General features: G+C 38.6%; 1 protein-coding gene across 1 annotated transcript in view; it reads right to left on the bottom strand.

The window, feature by feature from the left end:
* Positions 1-15,128, bottom strand: part of ppp1r21 (protein phosphatase 1, regulatory subunit 21) — an 83,938-nt gene that overhangs the window by 12,207 nt on the left and 56,603 nt on the right. Inside the window, exons 17-21 of the mRNA XM_039738170.1 lie at positions 12,947-13,198; positions 9,766-9,801; positions 8,342-8,458; positions 8,050-8,148; positions 217-345 (exon numbers count right to left, since the gene is read on the bottom strand). Of these exons, the coding sequence (XP_039594104.1) occupies positions 217-345; positions 8,050-8,148; positions 8,342-8,458; positions 9,766-9,801; positions 12,947-13,198 (633 nt within the window). The remainder of the gene's footprint in view (positions 1-216; positions 346-8,049; positions 8,149-8,341; positions 8,459-9,765; positions 9,802-12,946; positions 13,199-15,128) is intronic.

Below are 15,128 nucleotides of genomic sequence, written 5' to 3'. Positions count from 1 at the left end.
TCTTGCTGGTATTTTCTACATCATGTATTACTGCATTCTAACCTTGCAGGTGGGATTCTTGTCTATGTAAGAGATCATTATATATATGCTGTAGACATAAACTGAACAAGACAAGCTATATTGTGCAGAATTTTCTATTCTCCAATCAAACTGTTCTTATAGTACTAATCATCATCAAGTATGCAGTAATTTAAAGAAATCATAATATCCACTCACCTTATTGACCAATTTTAATGTGTCTATTTCTTCCCTCTGCTTAGTCAATGTCTCATTCATACTACACAAATGATCACTCATCATGCTAAGTTGGTCCTCATAGCTTCTTTTTGTTGTCGTCAATTCATCCTGCAACACAACATGGAAGAAAATCAACAGTTACTAAAGGAAGGCTTTGACCTGTTTGTAAAGCTGTTTTCTATTGTAAAGGTCAGCTATTTTACTGGTATGCTGACAATTCAGATTACTGTGATTTATGGCTTTAATTAAAAAAGCAAAAATGTTTTCTTATTTAATAATGTATTTTTTTGTATGTATGTAATTTCAACAAGAATAAATCACTTCATAAATTAAGCAAAACAAGACCCTTGCAAGCAATTACAACTGTCATCTTCATCAAACACCAAAATCTATTGCCTTCTTTAATCACTCCTTTTTACAGGCACATTAAGGTTTTTTTTTCCAAATTGGATGTCTTTATTCAGACAGAAGGAAGAAAAATTAGCTGAAACATAAAATTTATTTTGCACATGCTTAATTTACATATGTGTGCCAAAGTACAAGTATCCCACACATATCCATAAGAGTTGGATTCAGAAGAATTTTTGAATTTTGTATTGTTTAGATTCTAGAATGGTAGGAGTCTAGAATTTCATATGGGTGCAGTCATTGGTATACCCTATTGGTATTCTGCAGGTCTCCACCAGATATGCATAAGAAGATGCCCACAACACTGACACTACTGGCAATGAGATAGTCATACTAAGTATGCAGTGTTAGTTTTGAAGGAAAAAAACAGTGAGAGTTCCCTGCAAGACTGGCTATGATGTCTGTGATTTATGGTAGATATGTGAAAAGTCTAAATATTACACATTTAAAATAAACTTGCTCTCTAAGCATCCTAACATGGTATATGAAGGATACCCAGATGCTTTAGCCTTTTATGGAACCTTTGGCTGCTTTAAAAGTGAAGATGTTCTTTTCACAGTTGTTATGAGGGATTTTCTCCTGTTTAAAATGTTCAGGAGACTAACAGATGACACACTATATCCACAAGGAAAAAAATGTAATTATAAACATGCAATCAGGGGCCAATATGATTCACTTTATAATCTATATCCTGCAATTGACTGTTAAACTGGCACGTAATGAATAAAAGCAGGTAGCTGGTAAGTGTGCTGTGCATTATAAAAATAATACAACACTGAATTAAAACTCTGAACTTTTGCCCCAAAAGTGTTTAAATATCTCTTAAAAATGCTTTTGAGCAAATATTTTCCATCGTATTATATCTAGTATAATGCAAGTTTAACAGGAGTGTATACTATACATAGCCAGGAGTGGAAAAAGAGACCTAATTCATGGGGGTCACAGATTTGACGTCACTTTCTCCTTTTCATCATTTAATAGAGGTAAACTGAAGCAGTCCTTGCTTCCAGAAGTGATATTGTGACCTAAAAAGTGCACTGTTTTTTCTATAATTACACATTAAAAGGCACAAAGACACCACCTGGTATTGGGTCACTTTTGTGCAAAAAACAGCTTTGAGAACTTGGACTTTTGGAACTGCAGATAAGGAACGGAGTAGAACAGCTTCAATTCAAGCATGGCATCATTAAAAGCTTGACTGGATAAAAAACTCCTTTAAGCACAGGGGGCTTAAGAGGTTGACGTGCTGGTGCCAGAATCTGGTTACATTAGAGTTATTCTGATCTAATACATATAAAAATGTGGAAATGGCAAACAATATTTTGGCTCTTAGTTATAAATTATAAGCTCGGCTATAAATGCTTGGTTGATTTAGAAATGAACTGGGTATGAAACTAAGTCCTGGGTATGACGTTAAACTGCATCTGGCCCTTCAAGCGGTCCTCCAACTTGCAGGGAAATAATGGGGGTTGGTTGCAGGATTGGCACTCCAGCCATCGTAAAAAAAACTTCACACAGCCCCGATATGACAGAAAGGACTCTTTTTTTGCTCTTCGCGGGAGTAGCTCTGCTGCAGCCGCCAACAGAAAGGCTGCTCGAATCATGAAGCGGATGGGAGAAAGCCCTCGGGAGCCCCATCCCAGGAAGAGTTGAAAACGCTGGAGAGCCAATGGGGTCAAATCTGTTGGGGATTGAAACTGGTTTGGTGCGGAGGCGTTGCCCACTGCACGACAACGCTCGGGTTCTAATTTGAGGCGGCCCATACAGGTAGGCGCATGGAACGTCTTGTCTCTCCAGCAAGATGATCATCTTCATCTGCTGTCAGAGGAGCTGCGTAAACTCCGTATTTCAGTGGCAGCACTCTCTGAGGTGCGCAGACCGTGGACTGACCAGATCTCTGTAGGTGGATACACCTTTTATTGGCCTGGTTGCTCTGATGGCTGTCATACTCGGGGAGTATCTGATGCTGTAGCAGATTGGCTTCTTCTGATGGTGTCCAATGTCACTCCTTTCAACAAGTGTATTATGAGACTCAGATTATGGCACTCCCTGGGTGCCTTGTCTATTGTCTCAGTGTATGTTCCAACCGCGGTGAGTGATGTCTCGGCAAAGGAGACATTTTATTCGCAGCTTCGCTCGGTGGTTGAAGGGTGCCCACGAGGTCAAGAGTGTCTTCAATGTAGCCACTGGCACTGACAGGGCTGGCTATGAGGACTGTCTCGGTCCCCATGGTTTTGGAGACCGTGGTGAAAGTGGATCCATGTTCCTTGACTTTGCAAAAGGTCAGGGGCTATGAATCACTGGATCCTGGTTCCAGTGCCCAGAACCGCATCGTTGGACTTGGTACTCCAATATTGGTGGTGCAGTGAAGCATCTTGGGCTGATGCTGGAGGCTCTTGCAAAACTGCAGGGTCTACAGAAGTGCCCAGTTTGTGAATTCTGACCACAGACTTCTTGTTGCTACTCCAGCTTAAGTCCAGTAGGTTACCACCAACTAGGAAAATGAGCCTGGACTTGGCCAGACTCTAAGACCAGGCTGTTTCTAATGAGTTTGCATGCAGTTTTTGTGCAAGGAATTTGCAGATTTGGGTGCAACTGCCGATCCTAATGTGATGTGAGAGACCTTCTACGATAAGACCATGAAGGTTGCTGAGGGTTGTGTTGGTGTTCCCATAAAAAGGTGTTTCATCTCGCAGGGCATCCTGGATATCATCAAGAGGAGTTGCAGCACACGGCTCAATGGCAACTCTGGTCTGTACTGGGAATTAAGAAGGACAGCTGCGAGGGCTCTGAGATCAGATAAAGAGGCATTTGTTAGTGGAATCTGTGAGCAAGTGACACACCATCTGTGGTCTAGAGATCCACGTCCTGCTTATAGAGGAATCGAAGCATTACGCACATCTGAATCTGTTCTTCGGAGAGTTGCAGTCAGGGTGGCTGATGGAACGGTCCTTATGGATGACACTGCAGTTGTGACCCACTGGGTTGGCTACTTTGAGCAGTTGTTCAAAGCTGATCCTCTGGTTAGGATGTTGGATATCTCTGGGTCCACTGTCCTTGAGGCTGATCCTCCAATTAGCAGTGAACTACCCAATCTCACTCAGATTGCACAGGTGGTAAACCAGCTGAGGGGAGGAAAGGCTGCAGGGATCTGTGGTATCCGGGGTGAACTTCTCCAGGCAGGTAGTAAGGCTGTCCTCCTGGCATTGCAAGCAATCTTTGCTTCCATTAGGGAGACTGGCAACATCCCAACTGACTGGAAAACGGGACTTGTCATCCCTATCTGGAAAGGGAAGGGTGATCACCTGGATTGCAGCACATGTACATGTACAGTCTGGCTTTACGCCCAAGAAGTCTACCATCGACCGCATCCTAGCACTGAGGGTTCTCATTGAGTTCAAACGCGAATATTGGTACAGTTTCTTTGCAGCCTTTGTCAATTATCATAAAGTGTTCGACTCAGTTGATCGAGCTACCCTGTGGGACATCCTGAGGGTTCACGGAATTCCCTCGAGGTTGCTGGATATCATGGCCGGCTGGTACATTGGTACTGTGAGTGCTGTGCAGAGTGAAGGCAGAACCTCTGGTTTTTCCCAGTTGATTCTGGGGTTCGTCAGGGGTGTGTTCTTGCTCCTACTCTCTTCAATGCTTGTATGGACTGGGTATTGGGCAAGGTTGTGGGGTCCAGCGGCTGTGGGGCATCTGTTAGTGAAGAAAGGTTTACGGATCTTGACTTTGCTGACGATGCTGTGATCTTCGCAGAGTTAATGGAGGCTCTGATTGGGGCTCTCGAGAGACTGAGCGAGAAGTCAGTGTCTGGGCTTGTGAGTGTCCTGGATAACAACCAAGATCCAGGCCCACAATGACCTCTTGGGTACAGCCATCAGCAATGTGTCTGTTTGCGGAGAGAGTGTCGACAGGTTTAGGCCTTGTTCACACGGGCGTTAAAATCGAGCGTTTTTTTTTGCGTTCGTAGCGTCCGGTGAGTGCGGATCAAGCGCCGAGTGTTTTCTACACGTAGGAGTCAATGAGAGTGTTCACACGGGCTTTGGTGACGTGCGTTTGTCCGCTCGCGTTTATACGGCATCAAAAAGCGTTGCATGCAGCTTTTCTTGGCGTTCAAAACCCAACAAGCGCAAAGGAAACCGCTTCTAGTTCGTTTTCTCTGCGTTTATTTTACGCTTCGGAGGACCGGATATATATAAGTTTACATGTTGTATATGAAAAAATATTAATATTTTTATGTTGTCATGTACAACATATATATTTTCATATTGCTTATTTTATTTTATTGTCTCATGTAATTTGTAAACCATGAACCTATTAATTTATGTTCTAATATAATATTTGATAACGATTATGTAGGGGGGGCAATCCATGGCCGGGGGGGGGCTGAGGGGCATTTCAGTGCATAACACACTGTAAGCGCACACTCGACTACTGTTTCCTTAACTCAAAGTGACAAGTAGTCTCTCTTTGGGGCTAACACCAAGTCGCATATTGGTTGATCGGCGTGCAATGTGGCATTGCACCAGCTGCAGCAGACAATCAAAAGTGGAAACCGACATCCGACAGTAATTAAAAGCGTCGCGAAATTTTAGCATTTCTTCATAAAGCACAAAAAACTTCCTTTAACCCAGTGTTTCTCAAATAGTGGGGCGCGCCCCCGTGGCTCCGTCAAGGAGGTCGCGTTTGACCTCGGGAACATGCTTTTTTATTTTTCTTTTAAATTTTTTTTTGAATTTAGAATGCACTTTAAATCTTTTCTGTTACATTTAATAAAGCTATTCTTTGTTGTAAATTGGTCCATATTTCTTTCTTTTTTATTCTCTTATACGTTAATAAGGATACAGTGTTATGCAGAGGTGTACTTATAACAATTTTAAAGACAAATGATACTATTTATAGTCGATGCGGTGAGATGTTTTCTTCTTCCTGGGGGGGCATGACAGAAAATAATTGAGAAGCACTGCTTTAACCCGACGTGCAGTCAGAGGATGAACCCAGTAGCGGTGGCGATTTTTTCTCTCCCTACGTCGCCGTATTACGAGTATTTTTAAAACAAGAAGATTAATATCTAACATAGCAAAATGGTCCATATTGAAAGGAGGCACCTCAAATAAAACGACAAGGGCTTTCATATCCAGTTCCCGACACTGCCTCCACAGGTTAACACACAAACTACAATTTGGGCTGCAGGCTGGCGTTAGACAGAGACAAACGAACGCCGGTGTAGAAGTCAATCGATCGCCACCACAAAATGCAACATAAACGTCTAGGACGTTCAGAGCAAGTTCGTTTATCCAAAAACCTAACGCCCGTGTGAACAAGGCCTTACTTACCTTGGCAGTGACATTCATGTCTCTGGTGACTCTTCCTATGAAGTCAGTAGACAGATTGGGAGAGCACGGGGGGTCATGAGGTGAGGCTGCTGGAAAGGGGTGTGTGGCGCTCCCAATATCTATGCAAAAGGACGAAGGTCAAAGTCTTTAGAGTCCCGGTGTTTCCTGTCTTGCTATATGGTTGCGAGACATGGACTCTATCCAGTGACCTGAGATGAAGACTGGACTCCTTTGGTACTGTCTCTCCCCAGAAAATCCTTGGGTACCTTTGGTTTGTCTTTGTGTCGAAAGAGTGGTTGTTCATGAAGTCCCGAATGAGACACATTACCTGCATTGTGAGGGAGTGTCAGTTATGGCACTACGGCCATGTGGCGCGCTTCCCCGAGGGTGAACCAGCTCGTAAGATCCTCATTGTTGGGGACCCGAGTGGCTGGACCAGGCCAAGGGGTCGTCCACGTAACACCTGGCTGCGGCAGATAGAGGGTCATTTCCAGAGGGTGGGACTGGTCCACGTGTCTGCCTAGGGGGTTGCCAAACGGGATCCCGAGTTGTTTTGTTGTGTAGTGGGTGCAGCAACGCACTGTACCAGTACATGCTCCCCAACTTGACTTGACATTGAGAAAAATAAAAACATTCTATGTACTTTGTCAACTGTCACCATTTCTCTGCAGATCACATAACTAGATCAGCATCAAGAATAGTACCTAACATTTAAGGTTTTTCTGTTAATATCTTAAAATGTGTGGTATTGGCTAAATCACCAACACACAGCAATGAGGAAACAGTGAAACTTGTTCATTACCATATCTGGAGTAACCTATATATACTTAGGATAGTCCCAGACCTGAAACACTGTGCAGATGTCAGTTTGATAACATTACAGATGACGAACACATACTTAATGGAACTATAACGGGACAAATTAGGTTGAATGCTGATACTGACCATAAGAATGCACTATGCAGCAAACAAGATCGAAAAAACAATGCTTACAAAGAATGCCATAAGATATTTTTTGAAAGGTAGAAACTCATAGCAACAAGTGGACTGGTGTGCTTATGGATACAAAAGGTGGGCAGGGGGTAGCTGAAGAGAAAAAAGCTGATTAAATGTGTTGTAAGGATGACAGTTAGATGAAGACTGCTTAGACACATGCCTGAAATATTTGTAGACCTGACAAAAAGAGGCACACATTTTAGTACTGATTTGTGTTTGTAACTTTAAGGAGTCTCATGTGTGGGAGATGACCTTAACTGACTTTTGGTGCATAGTTTATATAAGGAAGTTAATGAGTTTTAGCCGAAGTATAATAAATTTTGATATTGGAATATTAAGCTCAGCAATACAAGGCAAATGCAAAAGCCTGTTTGGAAAGAAATTAAATATTAGTTATATTTAAACCTGGGGTGGTAAACAACATGACATACTACTTGCATATTAGAAGGTGCTACTTAAAGGAGTGTGTGCATCAAAGCACTGATTAGTAGTATGTTGTACATAATATCTTGGTTACCAACATTAGGTACATTTGCAGAAAGTAAATGAATGTAATTCAAAAAACAAATTTGCTCACACTAATACAACAGGAGTACATGATATTTTAGGAGCATCTCTTGTAACTGTTATAAAGGAAGAGGTGAACAACAAGTAGTTCACAACCATACTAACACTGGTGGAGGGACAATTGGTCAAATTAAATGTGAGGAAAGGCTGATGTGGCATACAAGGATATTAAATAGAATGAAGGAAAGAGTTTTAAGAAGTGGCAAAAAATGAAGACAAAGAGTGACGAGGTCTGAAAGAAGTAGCAAGGCACAGTGCTAGGAAATAGCAGCAAGCATGGCGTAGTCAAAAGGAGATTTTAAGTGAGTTGTAATTCCAGCCAAGATGCCAGTCCTCTGTGCCTTCCATTAAAATATGTACTGTGTATGTATATGAACATACACTGAATATAATGGCTAGATTTTGCCACTAACCACTTCCATAAAAGTAAAAGCATGATACACAAATAATTTGACATTTCAGGCAACATGGGTGTTTTGATCTTTATAGACAGACATACCTGCAAGTGACTAATGTTCTGGTTTGCATCCTTCATACCCTTTGTTAAGGATTCTCTTGACTTCTCAGCTAGAGTTAATCGTTTAGCTAAGGCACGGCACTGAAACAGAAAGGTACATAAAGAAAATCTGAAATCATGCCAGATCAGGAAGTCATTTTTGAATATGGTGGCCACAAACATTTTCAAGATACTATCAGAAGCAGTTTTCCAATTAAATAGATCAAGGATACTGATGAAATTATTAAGAATATTACTGTGTTTTCTTATGTTTAATAAATTATAGAGGACTCACCTCTGCATAGAAATGCACGGCTTTGCTGTCAGCTACTTGCAGCTGGGATGTCAGATCAGCTACTCGGGCCATATAGTGATTTTTAATAAGCTGTTCACGGCACTCCTCATCAGGAACCTACAATAAAACACATGTAGAGTTCACCAAAAGTAGAATAACTATGTTTCATTGAACCTTACAATCTGCAGCATTCACAAGGATACAACTGTTTGTACTATTTCAATTTCACAAAGCATGGATAAAACACAATGCTACTGGAGACAGAATCTCACTCTGCAAAATCAATTCACTTTAGAAAATGAATAGGAAGCCAGTTTTACTGTATTTTTAATACTTGGTAAAGGAGGAGTGAGTTTAAAAAAGTGACAGGGAAGGTTACAATCACCACAATCTTCTTTATTTCTTCTAGGTATTGAAACACTCCAACTCCCCAACAATTTTTAAACATTATCCCACAAAATAAAATTAATGGTGTTTTGCTAAATTTATAACAACAACTAATTTCTAGTCATTAAAAGTTATTGTAGAGTATTTTTAAAGTTGGCAAGTAACAATTCAAAATTATAAATCTCTATTACATTAATATGGCTTAGTACAGCAGTGATTTTCTTTTTAAATAAAAATATAAAAAACAAAAAAACCAAGTATACCACAAGATCAGGCCAACTTTATCATTATCTTCAAGGGCACTGATATAGTAGGGCCAAGCTAAGCTCCCTTAAGGTGCGAGTAAAAATCAAACAGCATACCATTATTTTAAAAGCCAGGCTTCAAATCTCACTTCAATATCGTTTTGGGGTTAAACAAAAGAGAGTCTCCCAAATGTCTTATATTTATGCATAATTAAGAGTTTCTCATAATTTGCTGTGTCTGCTGCCATATAATCGGTCTGAATTTAAAAAAAAAAAAAAACTGCAGTATTTCTATAACCATGCAACTTTCAGCAAGGAAACAAAAAACTAATGACAACTTATGAAAAAATATTGCAAGGACATTTTGTAATTTGATCTTGGCAATTATTAAAACTTTAAAATTAAAAACCTAGTTACCTACTAAGTACTTCATACATCAAGAAATGAATCCACTTCATAAAATGACATATTACAGGTTTGCCACAGCCTTAACTAAATCTGTCTATTCCATTTACAACCGTTGTTGAGATCATTTCAGGTTCATTGGAAAATTGAGACTATGTTAACAAAGAATTGGGTTGTATGAAACAGTTTCTTTTACTGAAGAACCCTTACTTTTTAAATCTTTATGACTTGCTTTCTTTCTAAATTAGAGATGAAAGATTATCTGGGCTAAACTGGAAGTGCATCTTGCAGTTTAAATCAGTTTGTAACTCATGCACAAACATGATTATATATCACATATATGAAAAGTATTATAGATCTGTAATTGAAAACTCTCTTTTACCTTACCTCATCACTGTTAGTTGTTGACAAAAGAATTCCAATCTAAAACATTAAAAGAAAATACAATATATTAGCTTTAGATGTAGTTTTTATAATTAACTGCTGTTTTACTGTAGGTAAAGGAGTATAAGTCTCATCTCTCAAATTTACTATTTTTGTTTCCAAATTTTCTATAAAGGAAGAAAAATAAATATCAGGAACTGAAATAATACTTTCAAAAAATTATATAAAATTGTTCTAAGACTAACAACTCCCCAAAACCCAATTCAACCATTAAGGGAAACACATTCAGTGGGAATTATGTATACATTTTCTGAAATTCCTTCAAACACAATTTGGCAGGGAGCCAGAGTTTATCTCAGGAACAACAGGCAGAAGGTAGGATAACACCCTAGAAAGAGACCCAAGTCACTGCCAGTCACACTCATACATGCACCCATGCTTATGCACACATGACCCATTCCGTATCAAACTGAGATACCTATGTAGACACTGAGAGGAAGCACACAATTCATAACGACAAACTCAAGTCTGGGATTTGAACTCAAAAGCTGTGACACCGATTTGTAACCACTGTGGACCTCCAGCTAGGTAGCCTGTGATGAGTGTATATCAATGCATTGTTATTGTGCCTCAAAAATGTAAAAGTAAAATAGCATGTCATTTTAGTACTTTAGCAATGTTTAATATTCTCAATCAAGGCCTAAGAACCACAAAACACAGTTGAAAGTGCCTGCTTTGTATTTTTACTCTACATATAGATTTTCATCCACTGTTTATTATCATTTAAATCAAATGCATAAGAAACCCATCTATATAATTACTGTAAAGGAAATGTCCTCATTGCTTATGGTGTCATAGACAAGGCCATTTCTCTAGTATTTTTGTTTCAGTATTACTTTTATTTGTCAATTTCTATATTTCTAAGTTTAGGGCCTGATTTGGCAAACATGAGTTCATAGTGCATAGAATAAGTACAAAAAAGTACACATCTATGTGTTATAAATGAGATTATAAAAGGGACGATATGTGAACCATGTTTAAAAATATGAGCATCTGAATTGTTTTTGATGAGTAATTAACATGGACACACACTGGTTAAATGTTGTTAATTCATGCTTTGCTTAAATTGGACACACTGTAAATTGTAAAGATAGAAAATTGTACCCACTATTGTTTTTAATTTAAAGGGTTAAAGGTATCATCAGGGACAAAGCAAAAACAAACCAAGCAACCAGGTCAGAGTACCAGCCTAATGAAGATATATTTTATTATATATAACCAACTTAGCATGATATATACATTTTTTCACAGGTAGACACTTATTGCCTAGATAGCTAGCATTAAAAATAATTTTCTTTGTGGTGTAAGACTTTTGCACAGTAACATAAACAGGCGAGTTTCAAGTTACAATAATTCTGTAGACACAAACAAGCACATAAAGCTTCCAAAAAAAAAAAAAATTAGATGGATTTCCATTAATTTTCATCCAGTGACTTCTGGGACTTGCAAATGAAGCAAGATAGTATGATGCAGAAGAAAATGTAGCAGCCATTATTAACAGTAACAAATAGTGCTGCATGCTGCAGAACTTGTCACTATTTTTAATCATTGTACTTCACTGCTATTTTATTAATAAGTTTTAAACATTCTTTTATAACATAAGTAATAATGCCTAATATATTTTTGACAATATTTCAATTTGCAGATGTTTTCAGGCCAGGTTCTGACTTGCATACAAAACTGTGTTACAAACACCAGCAAGGATGAAGTCATTTGTAATCTGATGGCTGTCTAAATGTATGTGTCTATGCATATACACTGTATACATATTTTTCAGAAATCAGCATATTTAAAGTTCCTTGCATATATAATGTATTTTACTTGACTTTTTGAGAAAAAGCATGCCATTTCTGTTCCTCTTGTTCTTTTAAGAAGGAAAACAATATGTCCATATTTGATGGAAAAATCGCCCTTCTTATTTTTAAAATAGTTAAATATACCAGTAAAGATTTTTTCCTCTGTATTAAATGACTGGACATCTGTCTTATATAATGTTAGAATGCCAGAATACAAAATTGTACAAAATGCCCAAGCCTAATGTTTACACTTTCTACCCCTCTGCTACAATTCCATTTTAAGACTTGCTCCCCAGCACTGGATACATTTGAAGGTAATCTAGTACTGGTTGGTGGTTGTATTTTCTAGTGTGGGTTCTATTATACATAAGCTGTCACAAGTTTACAAAAAAATTCAGTGATTCAAAAATTACTGAACAAGAATTTGGTCCTAGTACAGGTCGTATTTTGATTTATTACTACAGTCAATTGTACAGTTTAAAGAAAACCTTGTGTTTTTTAATTGTCATTGAAATAGTCAGCTTTTGGGTTTTGCAATGAGCATGGCATCACAATCCACAGAAAATATGGAAGATATTTATGGGAAAATTAACTGAGAAGTAGAAGCAGTTTAATTACAGTATATGCACATTAGTTGTTTAACAGTTTTTTTATTCAATGTAAAATACATATGGACAAATTCAAATTGCCATCAATGCCTATAAACTAACCCAAAAATATTGTATATGATCATAATCATGGAAAAATACCACACTTTCTAAATCTATGCTAAACAATGATTAATTTTTAAACTGTTAATTATAAACAAATCTCAAAGATCAGATATTCTAAAATCTACAAAGGATAAAATGCCACTTGAAAGAAGTGAAAAGACGCCAGCCTAAAACTACACGTCTCTTTTCACCATGTTTAGCATTGTTTTCTCAGGCGCCAGTGGACATCCATTATTTATTATGCTAACTGAGGCCTTGGGCACTTCAAATATACTCTGATCGAATGTATTACTCTATATGCTGTACCCTTACCAAATAATATTTTAAAGAGTCTGTCTTTTATTGCAATAGCCCCTTGCCTACTTTTGTTTAAAAACATGCTGAACACCAAAGTTCATATAGCACTCAAAATCACAGTTTATATGGTAGGTACAGCAAACCAACTAAGTTGGACAAATATAACTACTTCTCAGTAAGCTCATGTGTACTATTTCACTACTCCTCACTCTTCTCTCAACCCAAATCAAAAATACAGAAGTAAAAAATGAAATTATTCCCTTTTACAACATACAGGTACTGGCACAAGGATAAGGAACACAAAGAAGTAGGGCTTACCAAGCTTTCACTCCGCACAGGCTGTCCAGTGTTTCTCTCTACCTCTTCCTCTTCAGGAGTTTTTGGCTGAATACTGAGATTCTCTTGGAGAATTGGAGATGGCTGCCTGCTGATGACCCCAATTAACTGAGATTCCAAATCTGACACTCTCTGGTTCTCTTTTTCTAATTTAATCTTGGCAAGTTGTGCCTCAAGCATCCAGTGCTCCTTCTCTTGATCCAATTTTGCAATCTTTTCTTGACTTTGCTGTACCTAAGACAGTAAAATAAAGGTACTTTAAAATCTTGGATATTACACATTCTTGTTGCTGATGACTGCATTTTGAACTCCTAGGTTCAAAACTTGGGGAATTTAATTGTACCTAAAATAGGAAATGCAAAGCCATGAGTCCCTAAAGTTTACTAATTCTGGTCAAAACCTCTGAAGTTAAAAAAAAACTAAAAATGCAGCAGGATTCTTAGTCTTGTAAAGCTGAAATAAATTAAACTCATACAATTGCAATAGCCTGAGCAAGTTCTGCTTATCATGAAGTGTGTCACCTCCTACTTACAGTGGGATGCAAAAGTTTGGGCAACCTAACCTATCCTGTATAAATCGTTGGTTGTTACGATAAAAAATGTCAGTTAAATATATCATATAGGAGACACACACAGTGATATTTGAGAAGTGAAATGAAGTTTATTGGATTTACAGAAAGTGTGCAATAATTGTTCAAACAAAATCAGGCAGGTGCATAAATTTGGGCACCGTTGTCATTTTATTGATTCCCAAAACTTTTAGAACTAATTATTGGAACTCAAATTGGCTTGGTAAGCTCAGTGACGCCTGACCTACATACATAGGTGAATCCTATAATGAGAAAGAGTATTTAAGGGGGTCAATTGTAAGTTTCCCTCCTCCTTTAATTTTCTCTGAAGAGTAGCAACATGGAGGTCACAAAACGACTCTCAAATGATCTGAAGACAAAGATTGTTCACCATCATGGTTTAGGGGAAGGATACAGAAAGCTGTCCCAGAGATTTAAGCTGTCTGTTTCCACAGTTAGGAACATATTGAGGAAATGGAAGACCACAGGCTCAGTTCAAGTTAAGGCTCGAAGTGGCAGACCAAGAAAGATTTGGATAGACAGAAGCGGCGAATGGTGAGAACAGTCAGAGTCAACCCACAGACCAGCACAAAAGACCTACAACATCATCTTGCAGCAGATGGAGTCACTGTGCATCGTTCAACCATTCGGCGCTCTTTACACAAGGAGATGCTGTATGTGAGAGTGATGCAGAGGAAGCCTTTTCTCCGCCACAGCACAAACAGAGCCACTTGAGGTATGCTCAAGCACATTTGGACAAGCCAGCTTCATTTTGGAATAAGGTGCTGTGGACTGATGAAACTAAAATTGAGTTATTTGGGCATAACAAGGGGTTATGCATGGAGGAAAAAGAACACAGCATTCCAAGAAAAACACCTGCTACCTACAGTAAAATATGGTGGTGGTTCCATCATGCTGTGGGGCTGTGTGGCCAGTGCAGGGACTGGGAATCTTGTCAAAGTTGAGGGACACATGGATTCCACTCAGTATCAGCAGATTCTGGAGACCAATGTCCAGGAATCAGTGACAAAGCTGAAGCTGCGCGGGGCTGGATCTTTCAACAAGACAACGACCGAAACACTGCTCAAAATCCACTAAGGCATTCATGCAGAGGAACAAGTACAACGTTCTGGAATGGCCATCTCAGTCCCCAGACCTGAATATAATTGAAAATCTGTGGTGTGAGTTAAAGAGAGCTGTCCATGCTCGGAAGCCATCAAACCTGAATGAACTAGAGATGTTTTGTAAAGAGGAATGGTCCAAAATACCTTCAACCACAATCCAGACTCTCATTGGAACCTACAGGAAGCGTTTAGAGGCTGTAATTTCTGCAAAAGGCGGATCTACTAAATATTGATTTCATTTCTTTTTTGTGGTGCCCAAATTTATGCACCTGCCTGATTTTCTTTGAACAATTATTGCACACTTTCTGTAAATCCAATAAACTTCATTTCACTTCTCAAATATCACTGTGTGTGTCTCCTATATGATATATTTAACTGACATTTTTTATCGTAACAACCAACAATTTATACAAGAAAATAATGACTATTAACTAGGTTGCCCAAACTTTTGCATCCCACTGTATCTACTTTT

The sequence above is a fragment of the Polypterus senegalus genome, chromosome 16, assembly GCF_016835505.1.
Source record: "Polypterus senegalus isolate Bchr_013 chromosome 16, ASM1683550v1, whole genome shotgun sequence".
NCBI lineage: Eukaryota > Metazoa > Chordata > Cladistia > Polypteriformes > Polypteridae > Polypterus > Polypterus senegalus.
This window is presented reverse-complemented; position numbering and strand designations above follow the sequence as displayed.